Genomic DNA, 26106 nt, shown 5'->3' with positions numbered 1-26106 from the left:
GACACACTATCCTACAAGCTCATTTCTCATGTACATGATTTGCTGGCAAAACATCTTAATGTTGATTTATGACTTGATATGTTGTGTGTAAATGGCCAATCTTGTTCCTCGTTATACAATGAACATTTAATAAACACACGAGCACTTTAAGTGGAATCATTCCGCAGAATAAAACCATCTGGCATTTTTGTTATTCTGTTCCAAGAAAGATTCATTTCCTGCATAATTGATTGTACAGCATTACTAATTTAATCTATAGTGAATTTAAAACTTTATTACTGTGGTTAAAGTTTGCGCCACCTAAAAATTAAATAAAAAATAGATAAATAAATAAGTAAATATATAAATAAATAGATCTGATTGTGCAGATATACCGTCTAATATAGTCAGTGATTGTCGGTCATGATTTGTACTAGTCTGTCGAAATACTAAATAATTGAATAAGTGAAAGTTTACACCTTAAGTGTGTGTGTGTGTGTGTGTGTGTGTGTGTGTGTGTGTGTGTGTGTGTGTGTGTGTGTGTGTGTGTGTGTGTGTGTGTGTGTGTGTGTGTGTGTTTGGAACGTGAGAGGAAGCTGGAATAGCAATATATGCCAACTCCACTGCATCGTCTGAGTCAAGATTTGAACACAGAATCTCATCACCGTGAGAGAGAGAGACACAAAATGTACGCTCCGGTGACAACTTTTTTAAAATGTTTATTTATTCATTTATTTCTATTTTATTTATTTTGAATTTGCTGCCAAGCAAGAAAGATGTTACACGACTGGATCACTTTCTCACTGCCCAGAACAGGATGAATAAGAGATAATGAGTCAGAAATGTGTTCGTTTCACAGGTGCAAAGGTTAGTTAACATTGTTCACAGCACTGACTGAATCATGACTAGAACATTAAAGGTTGGAGTGATCTAATTCTTCTCTTTGTGTAGTTTGGGCTTGCAAGAAAATCTCTTTAATGACCCATCTTGCAAAATCTAAGTCTCAAGATGATGAGTAAGTGTTCAAAGCCATGTAATTGCATCCTTTGACTGTTGCGTGGATCAAGGCATCTGTGGGATTATTATTCTTTCACAAAGTGGCATCCATCAGATAATAGCAAAACGAATTGATCGCAAACACGTGGGAGTTGCGGTGTTGAATCAAAGCGGCGATATCATTACTAAATAGAGATTCTTTTAGAAATGGAGTTTATAATATAGGAGATGTTGAGCCGAAGCGGATGTGAAGCAATTATATATACAGAACCAGTCAAACGTTTGGAAACACCTTCTAATACTCATCGCTGCATCTGCCTGGCTATGCAATGTTAACAAAATGGGCAAACAAAAAATAATCAGTTATGACCTCTTGACAAAGACACTCAAAAAGAGCAACCTGATCCTTGAGATTCTAAAAACGATACAATTTGAGGTGCTGGTCACTGCAGAGCTTCATTCAACGGAGCACAAATGAGCGTGCGCAGGACTAACATCAAAGAAGATGCCTGAAAGCCAAACATTTTGTTTGCCATCCTTTTGATCTTAAAGTGGCAGACAGGACATGGCAGCTTGAAAAGCGTTATTGGCAATCCTAACGGGGAAAAAAAACATCTTCAAAACTTTTAAACCAAAACATTAGGTCATTGTTTTAAGGAGTGAATTGTTCTATGTTTGCAGTGAAATTGCACAGGAATGGTACAAAGTATCAGGAACGGATGATCATCTGAAATATGTGCGTGCCAATTTGGAGCCATTACTAGAATCCGAGCCGATTGTCGGGAAGGGAAATTTGGGGCTAGAATCTGGTCGATAATCCTATCATGTGAACCAGGCTTTACACTTAAAACTTTCGTTCCTTGATAGTGTTGACTGCAGCAAATGACTTTCAGTTGGATTCAAAACTTTAGCTTCTACCTTTTTCTTTTTAGTTTAAAATGTCTTACCTTGACTACAATAAATTAGATGTAGAATCAATTAGAATCATGGTCGGTTATTGCGCCTTTTGTTGCTCCAAAATCCTTGTTGCGTCAATGATAACTGCAAAAAATATATTTTTTTGGTCATATGAGAAGGTGCTGCAAAATCCTTGTCTCAATGATAACTGCAAAAAACAACAACATTTTTTGTCAGATTAGACAGTGAATTTTGAAGACCAGAAGCTCACGTTGTTTAGGCTAATACAAGACAACGGATGTGCAACGAATTGTTGCATCTAGCCAGCATTATACAATTCTCCAGGCCAATTGAGAAATGGCTTGCTCCTTTGGTTGCTGTCATTGTTAATTTTCCCTTGTTCGAGTCCTCTCTGATGCTGGTGTCTGTGTTGTTTCTGCCTTACAAGATCCCCAGACCTCAATCAATGAGGATCTCAACCACGGTTGACTCTCGCTATTTATGTACTTTTTGCATTGTGTCCGCAGTAATCATAAAAAGTCCTCAGAAAAATAAAAACAGATTCCTAAACTTGGCTGAAGTTCAGCCACCACTGCATTTCACATTGTTTTCTGCCCTCTTGCTGTAATCAATTTAAATTAAGTGAAATTTATTTTATCAATCAGCATCCAGGATGCCATGCCCATAGAGCTGTTATCCATCTCTGTCACTTAGTTCATTTTCAAAATTTTCGATGGCTTCTATGCTTAACACTGAGTCGATGTGGAGTACAACACAAATAGAAATTCATCATTGAAGAAGGGCCATTACTAGTGCAAGTAAAGGGTGTGTATTTTTGTGTAACAGTAGCGCAGTTATTTGGTGACTTTTGGCCGACAATTACTCTCCACCTCCATTTAGCGGAGAGCATTTCACGGTCATGTCATCAAGAATAGCTCGGACTGAAAGCTCTCTGCATTCTCCCACACCGTGCTGAAGTACCTATGATGTATTTCGCTTTGGCTTCTTGTTTGGCTTTGGTGATGGGAATAGAGAGCTTGTTTTTTTTTTCCCAGCTGAGCAAAATGACGGCTGATGGCTTATTCAAGTGCACAATGCCCTCGCTAAGCTAAGCTGATCATGACAGGGCCCTGAGTGCTCTTTCGCCGCTAAAGCTTGGCCCCCAGAAAATGAGCTGCCTCCTACATGAGGAACAGGCATCTTAAATGCTAGGCACGTATGGTGACCCTGTTCCAATTTGGTTGCCAATTTGCAGGTCTGTGGCCTTAAGCACACAGAGTAAAGAACAGGTTGTCAAGATTTTTAAATTTTTTATTTTCATGAATAATGAAATTTTTAAAAAGTGCAATGTGTTATGGTCAAAATGTTACAAAAAAATGCACCTGGATGACCTGTTGTTGCTGCAACAGGAATGTTGACCTTGCGGGAATAACTGAATCCCCTCAAATTCAAATTTAAGTCAGAAATTATCAAATAAAAACATGAAGTAACTAAAACATTGTTTTCCTGTTCATGCACTGAAGTAAATGACTATATTTGATATATTGAGAAGCTTAAGTTGGTAGGTGTTGGTCTAATAGAGTTTCAATATGACTAATTACGGTCCTAACATTCAACACACACAAAAACACATACGACACGTACCATTTGAATAAAATAAACCGTAATTTCCGGACTATAAGTCGCGTTTTTTTTCATAGTTTGGGTGGGAGGGCGACTTATACTCAGGAGCGACTTATATAGCTTTTTTTTCACAAATTTTTACTTGATCATTAAGACATCACTTACTTACAAGTATAGTTGACCACTTCCCATGTTATTTCTAGTATAGTTGATTACTTCACATGCTTTTATATCGTTATCTTGAACATATTCAAAACATAAAAAAAAGAGAAAACATCAAATAAAGCAATTAACACTTTAAAGCACCATATCCAAGTCCACTGTCTGCTGTATGCTCCATTTTTGCTCCTCTTATATTTATTATTATTATTTATTATTATTTGTTTATTTATCATTTATTCAACACTCTTATTTATTCATTGTTTGTGCCTTCTTGTTTTTTTTGTGTTGCTTGTATGCATATGTGTACTATCTCACCGAGGGATAGTGGGAACGTAATTTCAATGTCTTTGTGTGTCTTGGTATATGAAAAAAAATCAACAATAAAGCAGACTTTGACTTTGATGAAACAACCAAATAAACAAAACAAAAAACTACATCTGAAAAAAAATTATATTTTCAGACGAAACTGGATGAGGGCGCTCTAAATTTCACCGTTGGCCGTGACTCATCAACTGGGTGGGCTTAAGAAAAATGGCACCAAAAAGAAACTCATATTTTGCAAGTTACAAACTTCAAGTTGTAAAATATGCAGCTGAAAACAGTAATCGAGCAGCAGAAAGAAAGTTTGGAGAACCGTGATGTACCAATGGATTACTATTTCAAGTGACGTCAGTGGCACGGCACGGCGCGGCGGTTGTTTACATAAAGGACAAACGTACCCACGTAAGGACTACCGGCATCATTCGTGGTGATCATTTCTAAGTGACACGGAGGACAAAGAGTTTGAAGGAATTAAGGATTTGGAGTGACATAGAAGGTTTGAAAAACTATTATGGCTTTTACGCACGCCCGGTCCTACTCTACTGAGTCGGGGGCCGGCACTCGGCCGAGTGGCTGTCCGCGAACGGTGCGCGGGGCTCGGACATGGCCATTACGCACGCCCGGTCCTCTGCCATGGAGCTCTCGTGTCTGGAAGTCCACGCAGCCACACGCTTGGAAGTTTTTTTTGTTTAATAAAGAGCCGTTTACCAAACCCACGTCTATCCTTGTACTTTGTTAACACTACAATATAGTTATATACTAGATCTGTGGAATAAAGACGACGCTGATGTCAGGGCGCACGCGCGGCGATGTTGACAACGGACGAGGAATTTGATCGATGGATTTAATGGATTTGAAGTGCACGGATGGTTTGATAATATTATTGCTTATATTATAGTTATTTGAAATATAGTTTATCTATCGTTATATGAGCCTGTGGAATATTTTGAAGTGCAAGCGCCCTCAGCCGCGCGCAGCCATTGTTGACAAAGAACGATCGATAGATTTAATGAATTGGAGGGACACCGATGGTTTTATAAACATGTTATTTGTGTAATGGTTGTCCTAAATCACTCTATAGTTTACGTCAGGCCTGTTCTCAGCTCTTTGTGTTTGTCACGTTAGCATACCTATCGTTTAGCCTGTTGTTGCTATCGTTTAGCCTGTTGTTGCTCGTTCATGACTGTTTTTGGTGTGGGATTTTGTCGAATAAATTGCCCCCCAAAATGCGACTTATACTCCGGAGCGACTTATACATGTTTTTTTTCACTTTTTGGGGCATTTTATGGCTGGTGCGACTTATACTCCGGAGCGACTTATAGTCAAGCTGTTATGGTCATTTGAAATTAGCTTGCGTTGCATGTCATTCAAGCAAACGTCATGTCAACTATATATTGTTTTCCTACTTGTTTTGCTGGTACATAAATTGAAACACAATATCTTGCAGGTATTATTTGTTTGTTCTATTTGTCAGAATGGGTTGTAGCCATACTGAGAAAGCTTGGTCATTGCTCCGTTCATTAGATTTTGCTAGATTTGGTTTTGTTTCTGTTCTGACTCATCTTAACAGAGTCATTAAAGAAATAAGAGTACAGAGGGGGAATAAAAAGCCACCAAAAGCTGCTTTTGAAGCACTGCAAAGTCCTGCGCAATGTGTACAATACGGCTGTCTAATCACACACCCTACCAAGTACTAGAACAGTCATCATCTGGCCTAGCCTTTGCACCTATAATAGATTTGTTGCCACGGCAGCCTATGAGGATCCTGCAATGGCTTGCTTAAGACTATTTTCAGGACAAATGGGCCCTTGTGGCATAGCAATACATCTGATTGAAGTTGCTGTAACAACATGAAATCCCATTTCGTTAAATGGTCAGGCCGCGACAATGCGCAACACAGACTTGCTTGTGCTCAAATGCACACACACACATGCACGCACACACACACGCGCTAACACATACACACATTTTAAACGAGGGTGACCACTGGGATCCTAAATGTCAGCGCACCATAGGTGACGGCTGCTGTGAATTAATGGCATGGGAAATCCTCACTGCCGTCAACACCATTGCTTATATTGGAAATCCATGTTTCATGTTAATACCATTTTTCTCCAGCCTAATAGACCAGAAAATGCCCCCCATCAATTATACTTGAAATAAACCATACCCCATCAGAGTTATTGAATCATGGTCTGTCGCAATTCATGTCTAATTTTATAACAATGATATCTGCTTTATTAATCGGCCTCTCACGGGTTTGTAGAGTACTTGTCCATTGTGGTCTTTCCCATTTAAAAGTCTTGTGTTGGCCCTGAATGATAAGCAGTTTGAGGAGTAATGGTGGCAAAGCAACATAATGGAGGAATCCGAGGCCAGCGCCGCACCTGGGCGACACTTCTCATCATTGCTGTCTGGCACCAAAGTCACGGTGTGAGCCTCCTGATGCTCAATACTTGCTCAACCTGAGACTGGATTTGAATTAACGAGGAAATGACCGTATTTGTTATGCGTGGCAAAAGGCACCTGAGGCGATCCAAATTGAAAGAGTAATGGGGCTGACGTCAGGAACGGGATCCAGCACAGAAAGCCTCAACATTAATTCATCAGGGATTGTTTTTGATCAATAGCACCGGAGGATGATCTGAAACAGGGTGGGCAATACATCATCAAGTCCAACTCATTGCGACTCTTGGAACAGTACCTATGCATCTATAACTTTTCATCAATTGCTGCAGCTATTGTTCACATCAAAGTTGATTTAAAAAATATATATATTCCTTGAGCAAGACAATGACTGACATGGACTGACATGACATGGGAATGTTTGCATCGTGGGACTAGCAACAATGAACTGGTAGTGTTTTCCACTTTTATGGTGTAAAGACACATTTTTTACATTACAAAAACTTGGAGATAAAAGTGATATTCTGCTCTTGATGAAATGTCAGGACAGGGCATCCTGACTCTGTCATTGTAAGGGACATCCAAGTCAGCGAAACAGAGGTTCAATATTTGCCAATAATTCCGAAATGTTTTTCCTCCACCCCAAGGGGAAGATACTATGTTAGGAGTCAATTCAAAGAATTTCATGGAACAAATATTACATTGTTATTTCGGTGGTAAATCGGCTCCTGATATGTTTAGGCTAGCAAAGGAGACTTTGCTGCAGTCAATCACTTCAATCAATCAAAGCTGTCGTTACTCAAGAAGAGTCATCTTCATTTGCAGCAGGGTATCTACTGTGTATAAGTGGCTTAAGTTTGCATTTCCTCAGTGTTCAGGTGACACAGCCCCACTTGCTCAAGTCCATAATTACGTGTACAATTTAGCATGCGGGTGGCTGAAGGGACCTTGATTGCAGCCTGTGCAAAGGAAAACGACAGAGATAGGTGGCGGTTGAGTGGAGGAGAGATGAAGATGGCAAAGGATTTGATGAATACAGGATCTTTCTTGTACAAGATGTTCAAACAGATAGCGCATCACGACAGGGTTGACGCCAGCAGAAGGAAATGACCAACATGCATAATAAAGCAAAAAGCTTTCAAAACCAGATTTTGTTTTATTCCAAGGCTCCGGTCTCATCTTTTGTGCACTCTGCAGACGCAAACAGTCACTGGCTCTTTCATCTTTTCATTTGGTTGCTGCGTGATTAATGACTGGCTGACTTCCTCTAAGAAAGCACTTTGTGTAAGGTACACTGGCGCGCACAAGCGTGAGCACAGGTCACAGACAGCCGACATCCTCCTTGCACCCCGCAAGTTTGGACTTGCTTGTGTGCGTGTGACTTGTTTCAATTATTAATGCAATGTGCACAAGCACGTGCAGCACCAATGTCCTGTAAATGCGCCTCACCTGTGACGCACGTGTAAACTGTCTAGCTACACTTCTTAGCAAATTTATTAGACCACCTGGCTTGAACAGATTGTCCAGCATCTGTAAATGTTTTAATGGACACTTTCATTGTGAAATTTATTGTGGGTCAGCCAAGCTTGTTCTCACTGTAAGCTATTAATCTTTACAATTATGTCAATAAAACATCTAAGCATTAAAATATGAAGGAGTAGTTCTCTGTCCTGGAATGTCTAATCATTGTGGCATTTGAGTGTCAAGCCCTCAAGTGATATTCAGTCACTTGGCAAAGGTCTAAAATTGAAATATTGCCTTGAGATATTATTTGATGCAAGAGTTGAGACATTTCGAGAACAAATGTGTTCTGACTTTGGGGGAATATAAAGCACATACAGAGTCAACAAACCCTTCAATAGGTACACATTAAAAGAACTATAGAAGAGCTACATTAAAACAAATGTTCATCCGGTCATGACCCACAGGTCGTGACTATAGGAAGGTGTGTCAGTGGAATTTGAAGTCATCTCCCCACCGACTCAAGCCAAGTTGGCAGCGCTCCATTCCCGTTATACAGAGTATTGATGGTGCAGTGATTCCCACTTCAGAGAAGCCAGACGGTGTACCAGAATTTCCTCAAAGCCTTAACTCATCCCATGCCTGAGTATTTATCTTTGTGACAGCCAAAGTGGCATTCCGCTTCACCAGCTGGTACCCATCAGATGCCTCTGGAGCCCCACAGGCCACAAAAACCAAATCGTACCTCTTTCTGAGCTTGACCCTTACTGCTGGTGGATTGTCCGAATCTGAGTCGTGCTTTGTCTGGTCCCTCACCTAGGACCCACAGTCATTCCCATGATCATTGGGACAGATAAACTATTAAAAAACTAATGATTAATTGAAGGAAACTTATTGTTTCAGAAATATGATCAAACTGATAGCGCTTTGCATTAATCAGTATGCAAAAAAAAGTCAGCTTCAGTAAAATTGGTGACCCCTGATATACATCATAAACCAGGCTATATTATTTGATACATTCGTTCAACCTTTGCTTGCCCTACAATTTAAATGTATTTCTTTGTTTGTTCTTTTTAGTTTTTTTTTAAGGGGGGGTCAATTATTTCATCACATAATTAGATATTTGAGTAAATAGTAAAATTGTGACTGTTAGGAAAATATTCTTTTGCCCTCTGATTGGTTGCTCGGAGCAAAACAAATTATAAAACATGTCTTTAGCAATCAGCATATATTAATACATTTCATAATCAGCATCTCTGGTCAGTATAAGATATTTCATTTCAATATTCTATGTTTATTGCATCTTATTAGATAAATATTAATTTTAAACTGTTTTGTATATTATTGATGGTTTTGATGGTTGCAACATATAGTAGTGATGGTGTTAAGAGATGGATTGCTTCAGATGAGTCCTCTTTGAAGGCCCAGGTACTAAATGCATGTACTAATGCTGCTATTTTCACTATAATTACTGCAATGAAAAAGTACCTGTATTTGTATAAAAGCATGGTTGATGAGCATGTCACAAGCAGGCGTGTGTGAAAGGGCTGACACAGATTATGATGTCACAAAAGTGCTAATTAGAACATCATGTCACCCAGCAGCAACTTTATAGTGTTGTCAAAAGCTGCAAATAATTTGAAAAACTGATGTAATCACTCTGACTGCAATGCACGACCATACAACCGGAGCTTAATGATAGACAAAAAAAGCTACATATTGAAACTTCTAAATGTAGTTTCCATACCACAGGAAACGAAAATGAGACGGCAGACCCGGATGACTAATAAGCCATAAAAGTCAAAGAAAAAAAGCATCAAGACGTAACTTGTGGTTTTAGTAGATATTTGTCGAGGAAGTATTTGTTTAGAGTCAGAGGGTGACATTCTAAAGCGTCAAAGGCAGACTGGCAGCTGGATAGCATTAAAAATATAGAAGAGAACATCTGCCATTAAATCGTGCCCAGGATTGCGGCTCAAAAAAATACGTTATGGCATCCTTTTGAAAGCGTGCCATCAGAGAGGTCACATGCAAAAGACAGTTAACAATCATGTTTATGTTCATAATTATAGTAATTCACTGTTGGCTGGAAAATATGCGCTTGGGTATCAAATGCTTACAAACTGCCCTACCCTTGCACCCATTGAATATTGTCAAAATGCATTTCATCAAAACAGACATCATTTATTATTCTGCTATTATATAATTTATTCTAACAAAGTCTTACATTTTAAGCATAGGACAGACACAAACAATCATCTGCGTTTCCAGGTTCCCCCGTCAAGTGTTGTTACTATGACTAACGGTATGCTGTGATTATGTCTTAACAAAAGGAGATCGTGTGCTGAAAGCAATGGGAGGGAAAAAAAGTGTCATCATTGTTCTGGGGCTTTTATTTAACCAGCTCACCATTTGATACCCAGAGCAGACTGAAATAATTATCTGTGCGAGTCTTTTCTGATTTGCATCAATGTCCAACCAGTCCTTTCGCATCTGAATAACAATTTAAACACCTTCTCCAAACCAATGTTGTCATCGCTGTTTGTTGATAACACTGGTGGTTAGTCTTAACATGTCATTCCAGTCTTTCTTTTCTCTTTTGTTGTATCATTTCCTTATCAAGGATTTCTGCAAAATTGGCAATTGTAGTAGCGGAGTAGTAACATTTTACTACACTCTTAAAACTGCTGGGTCAAAAATAACCCAATTTGGGTGAAAAATTGGGCCTACAACCTTGGACAAAACAACCCCATTTTTTTTTCTTTTTATATCCCATTTTTAACCTAAGAGGTTTAAGGGTGTATGTTGAGCATTTTTAAACTCATTTAGTAAAAAATTGACAAATTCTGAATACTCTCTTTGTGTCTTAGTAGGTGTTATCATGTTAATGGGCATCCAATTATAGGTTGTCACTGGCACCAAACGTTTCCTAGCCAGAAAATAATGTCAGCTGAATTCCAAGAACTTCAACACTAAGCTTGATAATGATAATAGCGTGTTGATCGTGGTTATAGTATATGTATGTTTCACATATTATGTTTTAAACCATGTACACCATGACTGTATAGGCAGCGTATTATTCTGCTCAGAGGTGTTGTAGTTTTGTTTTTAATGTATACACAGTGTTTTGTATTGTATGGTTAGATACTTTGCTAGCTTGCTTAAAAAGGACAATAGAGAAATGAATGAATGAACGGATGGATGGATGACAATTTTGGGAGCTACTAGGATTCAATTTAGGGATGGTTGAGCACACCCGAAAATGGGATAGACGCATGTGTGTAGCACAACAAATATACAGTAAATTTGACCAGCATTACCATTTGGCGCTTTTTGGTGCTGAGTCATTGCAAAAAGTGACATTTAACTTCTGCCGTCATTTCTTTTTATAAAGGTGTTGTATGTTTTATAAAGTCGGTGATGAGCCATCAGTCCTCCTTCCCACTTGTAAAGCTCCAATGAAGCAGCAAGATTTGAACTTTCACCACATTATTGATGTGTAGCTCCTCTGACATCTGTGACCAGGGGAGGTGGGTGATGATGACGCTGATCATGTGCCTGTCGCACTTTGTTTACCTAACTGTCAGCTGGGAGGGACACAAAGGTTCAATTACCCAAAGAGCACTGAGCTGAGGGGGGCACAATTCCAAAAGAGAGAACATATTTGACGACCGATGTCAATATGACCAGGTGAGTATCCGTGTTTTTTACCCCCTAACAGATATTCCTTAAAATGGTTGCACTCACCCATAAATGTGATAGTAGCGGCTGCGTATTTGTCCTATTCTGCTTTTTCCATGTGTCGCTGAGTGTGGAATTGACAGACTTATACGGCAACTTTACCACCCCAAACTTCCCCCAGCCATACCCTGACAACACATACACGGAGTGGAACATCACTGTCCCACAGGGCCACAGGGTCAAACTCTATTTCACCCACTTCAGCATTGAACCCTCAAATCTGTGCGAATACGACTACACCCAGGTACGACCTTCTTACTCTATTTGATTGTTGGTTACAAGTGCCTTGACCCTGTCCAAACAGGTTTTGGCAGAGGGCAATGATACCGTGAGGTTTTGTGGAGAAGAAGAGAAGAACGATGAAAGTACCCCGAGGAACACCGTCATCCTGTCAGCCGGCAACCGCATGTCAGTGGTCTTTAGGAGTGACTACTCTAACGAGGAGCGATTCACTGGCTTTCAAGCATTTTACACCTCTGAAGGTGATGTAGAATCGTGACACCTTTTTTTTTTTTTGCATGCTTGTTACTTGTTTGAACCTGGCTGTTTTCTTTATCCTCGTCAAATTATAAATTGTAAAATAGCCTCTTGAAAAATTATAACTTCGATTTAGTAACACACACACACGCACGCACACACACACACACAGTCTCAAAGAATAATTGATCTATTTGATGTCCTGTCTTGCTATCGAGCTCAGGTTTAAGATTCTTCAGTCCAATTTAAATTTCCTTTTTAACTGGACATCTAAAAAAAATGCCGATATACGACCTGGGGGCTTGCTGAAGCCTAGAACATCAAACTCCAATTAAGACCAATCATATGCAATCAGCTGACAACCATGAAGAAAAAGAGTCACCCAGCATGATTCTTCTTTTGCGTCTTCTGCAGATATCAACGAGTGCCAGTCCAGTATGCATGAGGGGAGAACTTGTGACCATTTCTGCCACAATTATATTGGTGGCTATTACTGCACATGCAAGCCAGGATATCTTCTTCATGTCAATAAAAGATCTTGTACAGGTGAGCCAGATGATGTTTGACTTAATGCAACAATAGTAGACCAAAACCCTAAAAAAATTATATTATAAAAATTATATTACATACTATAATATATCATATAATCTATCTATCTATCTATCTATCTATCTATCTATCTATCTATCTATCTATCTATCTATCTATCTATCTATCTATCTATCTATCTATCTATCTATCTATCTATCTATCTATCTATTATATTATGTTATATTGTATTATATTATATTATATTATATTATAATTATCTATGAGATGTAGATTTCATTCCAGCTGGCATGTGTTGAGAAATTTTACAGTCAAATTGCATAAAGCATTCGATCTCTGCCAACTGCCAAAAGACGAGGCTAATTACTGTTGATTCTCCAGTGAGAAGCTACATGAAATTGGTACTAAAAATTGATACCTGTATGCAACACTAATATTGTGCTGACATCAGGTAATGCATCACAATTACTGATTTGTCGTGCCTTGACTTGATCATTATTTGCTGGGGGAGGATGAATGGAGACAAAATAAATCATGCAATGAATAGGCAAAAAAAGATTATCTGCCCACAGATTTTACTAATTATATAAATGACAACTTTTGTGCAACCATCATTTGCATTGTCTGGAACATCTGCACACTTGCTGCGTCAGTAATGCAAACTTAATGAATGCCATTAATTATGGCGCCAAAAGGAGTCGATTAAAATATGTACTACTCTTTATAATAAAAAAAAAAACCTCTTTTGTTTTTCCAAACAACTTCAGTCAAAGAAACCATTTGAAGATGCTTCTAAATTAAAAGTTGAAACGCTATCGTTCTGTGCATAATTGGTTGGCTACATATTAAATTAAGATCATAGCTAGCCAATGCTCACTTACTGTCTAATGTACGGTATATGTTCCTTTGTTCTCCAAAGGCAATGTTAGGCATATTTTAATACCGCCATCATTTGGGTGATGCAGAGAGCGGCAAAAGTAGTCACACTTTTTTAAGTATTCAGTAAAAATACTTTACAGATCGGTGAACTATGACAATAATTAAAAAGCAATACACTATTTTTTTTCAGATTAGATGAAAAAAATTGGAATGCCGGCACCTGCTGGTTGTTGGGTTTTTTTTTGGCAGGCAAAAAAACCAAAATACATTGTTGAAACATTCTTGGAGCCCTCAAAATTAAATAAGGCCATGGATGACTTTGGTGCGATGGGTTGCAGCAACGTTTTGTGAACACAACTGAAACTAACACAACAGTATGTTTGAATGTTGTATCCCAACAGTGCCATGCCTCAGCCAAATGTTGACCAACCTGTCAGGACATCTGACAAGTCCAGGCTACCCGAACCCATATCCGGCCATGAGTCACTGCAACCACACCATCCGTCTTCCGGTGGGCTACAAAATAATCCTGGACTTTATGGAGCCTTTTGACATAGAGGGGCATCCAGACGTCCCCTGTCCATACGATATGTTGAAGGTTAGTCATGTGACTTGCGAGTAGTGACCCAACAATGTATTCGTCCTCATGTGTGTCGCTGCCTTCACTCTGCTAAATTGATGTACTGTTGGGTCATGTGGTTTGCTGCATATTCACCGCCAGTAGTATGTTTTATAAATCACCCTCACTGATTGTTATTTGCAAGATTTCGACAGCGGTACGAGAATACGGACCGTACTGCGGAGCGACAAAACCAGACAGCATCCAAGACGGAAGTCATCAAGTAAATGTTGCATTCAGGTCTGATTCGAGTGGGAAAAACACAGGATGGATGATCAAGTACACGAGTATGAAGTCGAACTGAAACTTGAATCTGTCGAGCGCAGGTGACAAACCTAAGGCAGACGCGCCAAATCTGGCCCACCACATCATGTTATATGGCCCACGAGAGCAAATTATCTGCATCGATTTTATTTTTCTTGCTAAAATATCCAAGTTACCCAAATTGTCTTCTCTTTTTAAAACCTCAAGGTATTTAGTCATGATGTAGCCAGTAACAAAAATTTGTTTGACACCCATGGTTATGTATTGTAGGCAAAACAATATTTGGTGTAGAGGTATTTTTATTGAATTGTATATTTTATGGGAATGAAGAATGCCCTTGGTTTCACAATTGAGACCATATTTAAAATAAAACGTTTTATGATAATCTGTGATCGGACTGGGTCTTTGACATACCGTGGTATTTCTTCAGTGTGAATGAGCTGATCAAATAGTGCTTTGTTTTAGTTGCAACACAGAGGCATTTAATGCCCATCAGTTTACTTTCAGTGAGAGAGAAGGGGTAAAAAAGCAGCATATGATCTGTGAAAGCCACTTCTTTAACCTTCATCCATTATGCCGTTTCCTCCTACCTAATTTCAGCTTTTCTTCTCTGCCAAAACAGTTATTATAGGGTGCTCCACTATAATGAAATTGCTTCTAATTTGGCACTTTGCACTTGCTCACTAACATTTAATCCGTCTCCATCGAGCAAATAGGGCAAAGGAGCAAATGTAGAGTAAGTGTTGAGGTGCCAGAGAAGCACCCTTGTATTAATTTAGTCATTTCTTTTTATGACTTCCTCTGTGAATCATGTGGAATTTGGCTGACATTTTGACAAATCAGCATATAGTAACCGTTACATTTATTCATTCTGTATAATTTTGGTTTCAAAGAAATTACTGGTGTTGCGTCCACCAGTTTGTGACAAGAACTATCGCTGACTTAAGATGCAGACTACGACAATATACTAGCGACTGATTGGATACTTCCTTATGCTTATCGCTTGTTAACACAAGGAGTTCAAAATAATTCAGAATCAAGCATGACTTAACCAGTTACAAACAGTGGACCAAATAGTTCCAAATACTGTTGATCTCAATAGGAAATGTTTTTAGAAAGTGAACAGAAATGATTTTTTTTTCAATGCAAACATTGTTGACAGTTTCAGACTACACAGTATGATTGAAAAATGCACTCGTGACACAATCGGCTGCTCCCACAGCAGCCCAGTTGGATCTAATTCCACAGGAATTACGCCCACCATGACACCCATTACGGTGTCTAGCAGTAGCATGCTGCCTGCCAAGTTACTTCTAGTCTGCATCATATGCATGAATTTATTGACAGAATACAGCCACTGATTATAAATGACTTATTCTTTTTGACAGAAACAGTAGTATTTTTCTCCCAGACAAATATATTCTACTCTTATGTAGGTTGACATTCAAGACATTACAATGTATTTAAAATGTTACCCATAGAAAATACTATCAAGTGAATTGGCTGAAATGGCCAGCATCATAAAAATGTGTTCATGAAATATTTTAAGTCAACAATTGTATATGCCATGTTAACAAAAAGAATTAGTATGTCCAGAGTGATGCTTCCATTTTGTGACGTTTAATAGGAAATCCAGGAATGAAAAACGCCTTGAGGTTTTTACTGGAAATTACTAATTCTGTTTATAACTCGTACTGATTTACACTACATTCTGATTTTCACAATGAGTACCATGTCCATTCAGTGTCTGTTGCTATCTCTTCACACTTTTCGTCATAGCTGGTTCACTTCAATGGTCTCCTGTGCTATCACCCATGATGGCTTGAACTCTCAAATTTTATTTTACTTCTTGGAGTATTTGTTGAAGTGTCCCACTGTATAAAGATGTGATGAGTTTTTTTTTTTTTTTGCAATAATGTCCAAAATACAAACAGTACTGTACATGTGTTGCAGCGGGCATGTGAGGGGAAGTCAAGTGAGAGTTCCAGCTTTAACGGACCGTGTTGTTTACGTCACACATATCGTAAATACTTACGAACAAGCTCATGGAGACCTCGGTGTGCGCAAGCCTCATCCTTGTGGATAAATCGAACGCATGTGTATTAGCTGGAGAAAAGATCATGTCGTACATGACTCACATGGACCTGCATTTTGTAAGTTTCATAATAATGGTATTGTAGACCGCTGGCTTGACATAATTCAAGGATGAAGCAGAATCTTTGTTACCCACACATGTTGGCTGGGTGTGTGCAATGAAGCTTAACATATACAAAGTGATGAACATCTTATCTTGTCTAACTCTTTATTAGGAAAATGATAAATTAGTCTGCGCACTCGACCATAACGCGATATCAAGCAAGGTCGTGCTCTACGCAAATGTACAGTCACTATTTGCATACTGTATATCTTGAAAATCATTTTGCTCCCCCCCAGAGCTTGATGCATTTCTGTCACTCAATCAATCAGCCGTAACACAGAAACCCGACAAGATAAAAAAACATCATTACTGTACTTAGAAATCAAACGTGCAACATAGGAGTGGTCACGCCCATCCATGCTCTGATTACAAATATTAAGTACTGCCACAAAAGCACGAAATTGTTTGGAAAGTTAAGCGGAAAAGTGTTGTCTGCGTCACGGTCTACATTCTGAGCTGGATTCTCGTCTCTGTTGACCAGTCGAAGTTGGTACACCACATCTTGCCTTAAGTCAGCTAGAATAGACTCCAGATCACTCTATTGATGACAGAATAGAAGAGATAACTTGCATGGAGCACTTTATGGACAGATGGGAAACATATCAGGCAGTTACCAGGATATGTCAAGGAAGATTCCGTATTTAAAAAAAATGACTGGCCTCAATCAAGAAATTAAGAAAAAAAACACATCAGCATCTGATTCTCTGAGGTCAATTTCTTCACATTAAAGTCAACTGTAATGTTCCCTCTCATCAGCAGACATTAAATTGCACACAAAAGCTTGTGATGTTCTTTTCACATCTAAATAGGGAATATCTGTGATTGTTGGCAGACTTGTGCATAGCCCTCCACTTCTGCTTGAGGCAAAAGCATTGAAGTGGTTTGAAAGTTGTACCAAATGCTACAAACACCAACCTTGTTGACATTTATACGAGATCCGACTGTAAAAATAGTATCAGTAACGCAGTGCGAATTCATTCTGCTGGCCCTGAAGCAGTCCACGTAAGCAGTTATGAGTCTGTGCTCAAGTAAGGTAAGAGACTATTTCCCCTGTTGAGGCGGCGTTGCTTGGCTCTCCTCGTCGTTCTTCTCAGGAGGCGGCTGGCTGCTGCCCCCTTGCGGCACGTTGCCCCTCATAGATTGCACGGCCTGGACCTGCTGAAGACGTCGTTTTAGCTCCGATTCACAGTCTTGAAGCAGGGTCGATGTCCTGACTTTGTCCCAGCCTAGCACCTGCTGCATAGCTTGCTCCCCTTTGGACACCACCATCTTTAAACACAAAGTGTTTCATTTTAATAGAAATACCTCACAAAAATACAAAGCGGCCTCTTAGGTTGGACATGCCTCAAGTTGTACAATTCATAATTTTAACCCGTTTGTATAAATAAATAACCCGTTCGTATAAATAAAATACAAATAAAGTGTGTATTTGTGTATAAATAAAATACACACATTTTATTTAAGGTCAAACCTAAAATACGTTGGATTTAGCCCTACCCAACATAATTTGAATTGGTCCAACCGTTTTCCACTACAAAGAAAGACTACCTTGCTTGAAAATGTACTGTAGCAACTAGTTTGAAGTTGCACTTGATGATTCAGTGGAGTGAGAAAATCCGGCCAAGAAGGGGAATGAGGACTTAACGTGTGAAAACCTATTAAGGACATGGCACTGAAGAACCTGCAGCTCCTGCGATCAACGAGACATGTTTTAGGGTATTCATAATTTATCGCTTCAGCCTGCATGGAAACACGACTGACCAACTCCAACAAAATGTACCTCGTATCACATTTATTTTTGAAAATCGGAAAATGTCATTGTACCAAAGAAAAAACAAGGGTGGGCAGGGAACATTATAAACTTATTATGAACTAGAAAGAACTTGAGTTATACCAACACACACATAATGCTCAAGAAAGTGCCAAGAACTGCATAATGTTGTTACCTGGAGATCTTCAGTGCACAGCCTGGTTTCTGGGCTTGTTTTGCCTTTCAGGACCATCAAAGTCCTGGAAGTGAATCCTGATGCTTGATCCACCTCCATCGCATCAGGCACATCAGCACCTACAGTATTTGCAACATAAACAGAAGAAATGGTTGCTCGCAGAGATTCTTAGACAATGAGTCAATCGCTTCGCGGAGATCAGACTATTCAACTGTGACAATAGTTCCACCTAGTGGCATCAGGGTGACTTTTCTAAAATAAATGCCGCACAACTAAGGTTCGAGCTAAACCTGCCACAAGTCTCACATCTACAGAGAGTTAAAAGCTCTCAATCAATTGAACATGCATGTTTTCGAAATGTGGCAGGAAGCTACAGTAGCTGGGAAAAACCCACGCAAGTACAGGGAGAACATGCAGACCTTCCAACGGGAAGGCCTTAGCCGAGATTTGCACCGACTGTGGGGCTGTTGTGTTTGCCACAACACCAATGTGATGCCCAGTTGTTACGATTTTGATTCGTGTAAGATTACGATTTTTCATTTTAAAAAGAAGCTGCTTTCAACCTACCTCCCTCACTGGGCTGCCTTGTCTCTTCCTGTGGCTGTCCGTCTTCTTTCTCCACTGCTTTGATGAAGAGTTGGAGCAAATCCTTTGATTGCCTCTCCTCCTCCCGACGGTCTAAAACCATCTGTAGCGTTTCCTGTAGGTTCTCAGTCTTCTTTTCTTGGAAGCCGAGAGCAGAAGATAGCTCAGGGCGGGGGACATCCACCAAGCACTGGAACATGTGACACAGATTTTACACAAAGTACTCATTTAGATGACACATAATGGAAGACAGTGTTTGTATTGGCTTGTGCAGATACCGTACCTCAGAGAGAGGGTATCTCTCGCTCTCTCTCTCTACGCGCACGCACGCACGCACGCACGCACGCACGCACGCACGCACGCACGCACGCACGCACGCACGCACGCACGCACACACACGCACACACACACACACACACACACACACACACACACACAGAGTGACAAACAGGACTGGCACCTGTAAGTCTTCCTCACACATGAGGATGATGCTGGCCAGGTCTTGTTTCAGCTGCAAGGCCAAGTCCAACCATGGTGTAGTTCCATCAGTTTTGTCCACAGTGTCGTTGCTCTCAAGTATCACGGAATCCCTTGCCATCCACGCTGTGCCACCATCAACTGCAATGGAAGGCACAAAGAGGTGCACAGGTTGCCATTCAAATTAAAAAAGCATAACAAAAATCAAAATAAAAAGATAACATAGTATATAATTCTAAGGCCGAATCAAATAGGCTTACCTCTGCGAAGTGGCGACCACGTTTCCTTTTCATGCAGCAACATGAACTTTGTGTTTAAGGGTAAACACCAAAAATAGGCTTCGTCCTCAACTATTGTCCCATCATCTTCTAAGACCACTGTGACTGGATCATGTGGTGTGAAACCAAGAAACTCACTTCCTGAAATGAAGCAATTTAAATTTGATGATATCACAAGAACAATGATCACAGCTCACTAACATCTTTTAATGCTTCTCTCAGCTGTGGACAACCTGATCACAAATGCGTGTGTGTTGAGTTGTTTATTTGAAAAGAAAAAAAATAGTCTCAATATCACTACAATAATATATTGAATCCCGGCAAAGCTTTTGGCCAACGCCTGGTGGTGACTAGCATTTAAGGAATGAGAGGACAGGAGGGAAGTATGTTTTTCACTCGTTTCACGTTCAGCTTCAGCAAGTTTCAGCACGTTAGAAATGTAATGAGACAAATAGCCAGCTCTTGATCATGGATAAGATTCTGCAGTGCTGAGACGACTGTTAGTAACAAGTCAATGTAGGATTCATTACTGCTCTACACATTATAAATAAAAAAGACGAATGCGGACCACAGAGTCGTTCATATGAAACAGTTTTAACATTAAATTCGATGTGAGCCTTGTTTTTTTGTGCACGGGCTTTACAACGTTTTTAAATCAAGCGAGGCATCAACAAAGTTGTGTTTAAAATGTGCATCATCTCACCTTTAACCTTCAGCTCCTCAAGCGAAGGAACGACCAGGCCATATGACTTCTGGCGTGTAAAATTGCACACCTTACACGGCTTGCGATCCGCCATTGTGCGCAGAAACGTAGAACTATTATGGTTATTAAGAATCCAGGAGCGCTCTCGGTAGTTGGCAGTTTCGAATACAGGAACGCTGTTGCCGAAAAGAATTGTGGGATATGTAGTCTCTTTTGCGTACACATCACTTTCCCCTAAAAGTACAGTAGCTACTTTCCAAAAGAAGCTATATGTTTAAACTGTGGGTGGAATGCATGCCCCGTTTCAAATGCAAACTATATCTATATATTTATGGAGCCAATTCAAATTTAATGTTGGGTTTCGGTCAGCGAGTGCGCTCGACTTTGAGCTCAGACAAAAGCAATCAAACACCGAGCAGCCTTATTGCTAAGTGCAAGATGGCATCCACGGACCAGTCTGATCCACCAGCACAGGTCAATAATGTCACTTGTCTGTTAATATCAATAGGCACGAGTATGCGCTCTTGCAGCGTGCACTTTGTTCTTTAAATGCCACTACATTTGGTCTCGTCTGGCTGCTTTCATTCTGGAATTATTAGCATAATAGCTAGCTAGCAATGTGCGGTAGCTCTGGAAAGCGTTCAAAAGTTGCAACGCCATAAATGTCATCAAACCATTTTTGCGTATTATTTCGTCATTAGAGCAGAGGGACTCTGTCATGAACTGTGTCATGGACTGTGTTGATGTACAGTTAACAAGTTGACCTCGTCAAGATGGCAAGGTTTGCTGTCTTTGTGATTGTTTATTAACTTCTGTACCCCGTCGACTACGAAATCAAATTAACACAAGCACCTTACCTTTTTTTTGTGGTGCAGTAAAACGTTAAAACATGGTGCACCATCCAAGACTGGAAGTTATTACACCCAGATTCACAATGTTGACATTTTCGATGTCACGTGCATGGAGCAGGAAAGCAAAGGTGTTGTCATTGGCCTTTTCCAGAAGTCCAATATTTAATATAAATGCTCAGTCGTGACACTTGTCCATTTACCATGAGTGATAAACACGCTTTGGCATATTACATAGTCCATATAATCCATTCCGCATTCAACGTGATAACACATTGTTTCTGTTTTAATGAAAGTGCAGATGATCTGTACTTGGGAGGCGCTGATTTGATTCTTTCAAACAGAATTCAGTACAATCTCTTTTTCATCTTATACTATTTTTTGGTATTTAATTTTTTTTTAGTTTTCCTATTCACTGTATTCTATTCATTCCATTAATTTCTCACTCATTATTACACATTTCAGCATTCACACACAATTTCTACAGAAACTCTACATTTTGTGGTCTTAATCATTAACAGCCTGTCAGCTACTGGTCAACACTGTAGGTTGGGAAACAATATCCTCTTAACAAATCTATAACTGTTAAGGTCAGGTAAGTATCTGTGATTAATAATTAAGTACAAAGACTTTGGTTCTGCGGCATCAAACATGACCAAGTTGACACATGCACTTCATCAGTTATCCAGCAGATGGCACTCTAACACTGTTTCTTGTTTATACCCAGGCCGCCCTTCCTCCTGGTAACGATGCGCCGGCTCCCCTCAGAGAAGCACTGGTAAGAAGTAAACTTTTCACTCATTAAAAATAACTGACTAGAATCTCTAGCAGAAATTCAGTTTACTGTTTCTTTAAAGCAAGCACGTATAAGTGAGAGCATAGTCGATATTATTTTTAATCTCATGTCATCAGGAAACCGTGTTGTGATGAATATGTTTTAATAAATAATGGGCGTTAAACTGTTATTTATATGGTATATACTGCATTTGCAGTATCTCATCAGAAAGGAAATCAGTGGTAGTGATTTGCAGAAAAATACACATGGAGCAAAGTTTTAAACAAAGTTTCAATACATCGCTTACATATAGGCGGTAATGCCACAATGCATGAGTGTAGATGTTGCAAATGTCTTAATTTGTGGATTAGTGAATTAAAACAGAGCCAATCATAAAATGTGCATGAAATGGTAAATATTGGTAGACGTGATATAGCCTAGATTAGATCAGTGGAAAGTTTAATTTGTACACAAGCAAATGTAAGCTCTGTTTTCTGATCCCCATTAATGTTTTAAGTTTTTATTTTTTATAAGCTTCAAGATTAACTTGTGTTTCCTTATTATTAAAACCAGGTAAAACCTACCATCTGCTCAGAAAGTTGCAACGTGCTTTATAGCACCTCCTACTCGTTACATTGAAATAAATTGGACACATATCCACTGTATTTCACATTTGCCAATATAAACTTTCCACCGGCTGAATACGGAATTTCTAAAAAGTAAAACTTCTCTTACGGTATAGCAACCCCACGGCTGAGCAATAGAGAGAGTGACTGCATCATATCAACTCATTTAATGCAAGAGGTGAATGCAAGGTTGGCAACATTTAAAGTCGTATCATCATTTTTCAGTGGCGATGTGTAAAGTGTTTAAATGTACACATAAGCAAGTTTACATGATTAAAGACACTGAATTGTTGTTGCCAAGCAGTGTCCTGTACATTAAATGTCCTTGTATGGATGCAGCATAGCATCCAGGTTAGGAGTTGGGTATTGTTTAGCCAACATGTCTCAATGTCATTCACCATCATTCACATCCCCTCGCAGCCCCCCCACCACATCATGCCTTCATGCCAAGGCTAATTTAATCCTGGGGTTATTGATTGTGGGAGCATTCTCTGAGGCTTTCTTTCAATTTACTTCAATTTCATCATCCCATATCGCTTCAAGACGGCCTTCTCAAAAAGGGGCAGAAATTCTTGTTAGGAGGGTTCTGATTCGAGACTGGTTGACAAGCAGAAACCCACCCACCGCACTCCATACACATGCATGCACGCACATGTACACGCACGTGTACACGCACGCACACGCACGCACACACACACGCGCGCACACACACACACACACTCACACACACACGCGACTGCCCTCACTTGCGGTCCCTTTTCTCCTTTCTCTTTTTGATGAGCTGCTCTTTCCCAGTTAAGTGGATTATTACAGTAGGGATAATTCTTGTCACATGACATTATTTGGATGAGGTGAATAATTGAAATTTGTGTCTGAAAGGATTTTATCTGGATGAGAGGAAAGGGAGTGCCGGCAGGGTTGGGAGGGCATTGAGTGAGCGAGCTGGCAAGAGAGTGAGAGACCGAGAGCGAGAGACCATGTGCACATTTATATAACATTTACGTGCACGCGCATGTCAGACTGGGGGTACCAGTTCAGCTTAGGGGTTCGGATTTAGCCTCAACCATATCAGTAGGCCCGAGCACACTGCACCACGTGGGCTTTCCTTTGTGGTAACGGATGTCCAGCTGAGTTTAAGTATTGCCAAAGAGCGAGAGAGAGAGAGAGAGAGAGAGAGAGAGAGAGAGAGAGAGAGAGAGAGAGAAAGAGAGAGAGCACGAGGGCGAGGATGGGAGAGACTGGGACAACCATGTTTAACTGGTGTACCCGTTGCTGCCAGCCGCTCGTGTTGCCTCCAGCGCTGCTCTTTACCGACTACTCAGCCCGACTTTCTCTGCCCCCCCCCTTCCTACCGCTCGCCACCTACCGCTCAATGGTGTCGCGCCGCCGACCCTCCCTAGCTTCTTCTTGTCTTTCATACCTCTGTGCTAAGAGGTTTTTCTTCTCTGCCATTAAAGTATCTCAAATGTAATTTTCTTGAATTTAACAGGCCAATAAATACCGGGATCAAAATAAAATAGCGTGAAGTGGGCCAATGGAAGAATTTGTAAAATTTTGGTGGAAACCATATTCATGGCTAAGTAGTAAAGTGGGACAATCCCTGTTTTGTCATTATTTATTTTTAAAGTTTAACTTTTGCTCTAAGGACAACATAGTGAAACTACACTCAACAAGATGTTTGGCAGTTATGTATTATTGTTTTTGTATTCTTATATTTTCAAAGGTGAGTCTATAAATATTTGCATCACTAAGCAAAACGTTGATACAACTTATGAAGTCTTTATAGTGACTGTGTGAGGATGTATGAAATATAAACTGAGGATGTTTTTTTTTAAAATTTATTTTTAGAGCAGGACAAAGCATTGTAGAAACATCTTTGCTCTCGCTGCAACTTCAAAAGCCCCTCTTCCCCAGGATATTTAGCGACTATGATGAAAAATTTAGTGAGCGTTAAATAAGCTGCTTTGAAGTGATCAGTTGCAGCTCAGCAGTCTCCAAATTTCTGTCGCCCTTCCGCAGCCGCCGTCATACTACAGAGGTTGGGTGTTAAGCACTGGAGTTGGCGGGGGGGCACCTGAATGTGTGTGCCAGCAATAATCAGTACAGCCACAAACATGAAGGCACCTCTGCCAGTGCTCTCTCCTTTTGACTCTGAAGCCTTTATTCAGCAGAATAGTTTACTGCTCTTCCCCCGCCAGCTGTGCAGGCTGATGTTCTTTATGTCACCCCCAAAAAGAGATGTTTCTATTCTTTGTGTGTGCGTTATGTAAAATTGTATCACATGCTAAGTCTGAGGTCATGACAATTCTTTAGTCTCTCCTCCTTCTTGACAGTAGTGGGACAGTAAGACAACAATAATTTTACAGTTTTTCACACAAGAGTACACTCTCTTAATGTCTGATGGGTTTAAAATACTCAAATTTTAAAACTGACACAAGTAAAAAAACGAAAGAAAATTTATGCTTTTGAATCGTGGACCAGCCGAATTAAAAGGAATCTTTAGAATAAACCAGTGTTTTGTTTTGAGCTATTTGTGGGACTTTTTAGCTCTGTTTTGGGGCCTTTATCCTTTGAAAAAACTGATGATTTGCATCTTGAACTGAGTTTTCTGACACTGGCAATCACGTTTTGTTCCAGTGTCTTAATTGTCGTTAAGAGTTTATTGTACAGTCATACATTCCATTCATTGTGTAGCAAAGCACCCCCAGAGCACAAATAAACCTCCTCCATGTTTCACAACGGGCACAACATTATTTCGTGTTTCTTTTTTTTTTTTTTTGCACCCGTATTTCTCAAAAAATGACCATTGTGGATTTTCTTTTAATTTTTGCCGGCAGAGTACCAAAAACTTTGTTTTCATGCACAAGCAAACAGGTGTTTGTCTTTTTGCACACATATCAGGCCTAGCAAAAATAATCTATATTTTAGAGAGTTATTATACCCTTTACAATAAATGCCTCAGTAACGCCCCATATAATGTTCCCCTGTAACAGCCCAAGACCTACTGAAAAAGTCTTTTGACCCATACCTTAAAACCAACCCGGAAGTTGGCCATTTTGAATTTCAAAATTTCAAGCTGTGGTTGTTTAGCATGAAGATGTAAAATGATTATTATTTTTCCTTTATTTTGTGATGTGCCATTACTCCATTTTGCAATTTCCCCAATGTGCCAGGACCCCAAAGTTGCCAGTTTTTCAAGGGGCCCTTTATGGCTACTCGCAGCTCTTGTAATTTTCTTCTCCTAATATTCTGATTTGTCAAAAGAAAAGTTTCAAAAAAATACCGTGGAAGTTCGCA

At 39.7% G+C, this 26106-nt stretch overlaps 3 protein-coding genes across 5 annotated transcripts in view; 2 read left to right on the top strand and 1 right to left on the bottom strand.

The window, feature by feature from the left end:
• Positions 1–11408: 11408 nt before the first annotated feature.
• masp2 (MBL associated serine protease 2) lies at positions 11409–14757 on the top strand. 3 transcript variants are annotated; one of them, XM_088362384.1, is made up of 6 exons: positions 11409–11535; positions 11611–11830; positions 11891–12068; positions 12478–12609; positions 13893–14089; positions 14256–14757. In XM_088362384.1, the coding sequence occupies exons 1-6, from the start codon at positions 11528–11530 to the stop codon at positions 14412–14414; spliced, it is 894 nt and encodes a 297-aa protein (XP_088218510.1). In that variant the 5' UTR covers positions 11409–11527; the 3' UTR covers positions 14415–14757. The 3 variants fall into 3 exon arrangements, with proteins under 3 accessions (XP_088218510.1, XP_088218499.1, XP_088218493.1); XM_088362373.1 differs by having other exon boundaries at positions 11441–11535; positions 11608–11830; XM_088362367.1 differs by lacking the exon at positions 11409–11535 and having other exon boundaries at positions 11542–11830.
• A 1902-nt stretch (positions 14758–16659) lies between these two features.
• Positions 16660–21175, bottom strand: dffa (DNA fragmentation factor, alpha polypeptide). Its single transcript, XM_088362360.1, has 6 exons — positions 20561–21175; positions 19840–19998; positions 19563–19720; positions 19085–19292; positions 18518–18636; positions 16660–17840 (listed from the first exon to the last, which is right to left on the bottom strand). Exons 1-6 carry the CDS (start codon positions 20652–20654, stop codon positions 17613–17615), a joined length of 966 nt encoding a protein of 321 aa, XP_088218486.1. The 5' UTR covers positions 20655–21175; the 3' UTR covers positions 16660–17612.
• Positions 20873–26106, top strand: part of pex14 (peroxisomal biogenesis factor 14) — a 44266-nt gene continuing 39032 nt past the window's right edge. Inside the window, exons 1-2 of the mRNA XM_088362348.1 lie at positions 20873–21034; positions 22136–22186. Coding sequence (XP_088218474.1) covers positions 20912–21034; positions 22136–22186 — 174 coding nt within the window. The 5' untranslated portion in view covers positions 20873–20911. The remainder of the gene's footprint in view (positions 21035–22135; positions 22187–26106) is intronic.

The sequence above is a fragment of the Syngnathus floridae genome, chromosome 2, assembly GCF_059516105.1.
Source record: "Syngnathus floridae isolate MCC-2025c chromosome 2, RoL_Sflo_1.0, whole genome shotgun sequence".
NCBI classification, from domain to species: domain Eukaryota; kingdom Metazoa; phylum Chordata; class Actinopteri; order Syngnathiformes; family Syngnathidae; genus Syngnathus; species Syngnathus floridae.
Note: the sequence above shows the minus strand (reverse complement) of the source record. Positions and strands in the feature narration are given on the sequence as shown.

Coding starts and splice junctions, on each gene's coding strand:
- masp2 (XM_088362367.1), top strand. CDS start 11,579: ATGGTTGCACTCACCCATAAATGTGATAGTAGCGGCTGCGTATTTGTC. Junction 12,069..12,477: donor AGCATTTTACACCTCTGAAG/GTGATGTAGAAT, acceptor CGTCTTCTGCAG/ATATCAACGAGTGCCAGTCC. Junction 14,090..14,255: donor GTCCATACGATATGTTGAAG/GTTAGTCATGTG, acceptor GTTATTTGCAAG/ATTTCGACAGCGGTACGAGA.
- dffa (XM_088362360.1), bottom strand. CDS start 20,654: ATGGCGGATCGCAAGCCGTGTAAGGTGTGCAATTTTACACGCCAGAAG. Junction 19,293..19,562: donor TGTGTGAGGAAGACTTACAG/GTGCCAGTCCTG, acceptor CACATGTTCCAG/TGCTTGGTGGATGTCCCCCG. Junction 18,637..19,084: donor AAGGCAGCCCAGTGAGGGAG/GTAGGTTGAAAG, acceptor CAAATACTGTAG/GTGCTGATGTGCCTGATGCG.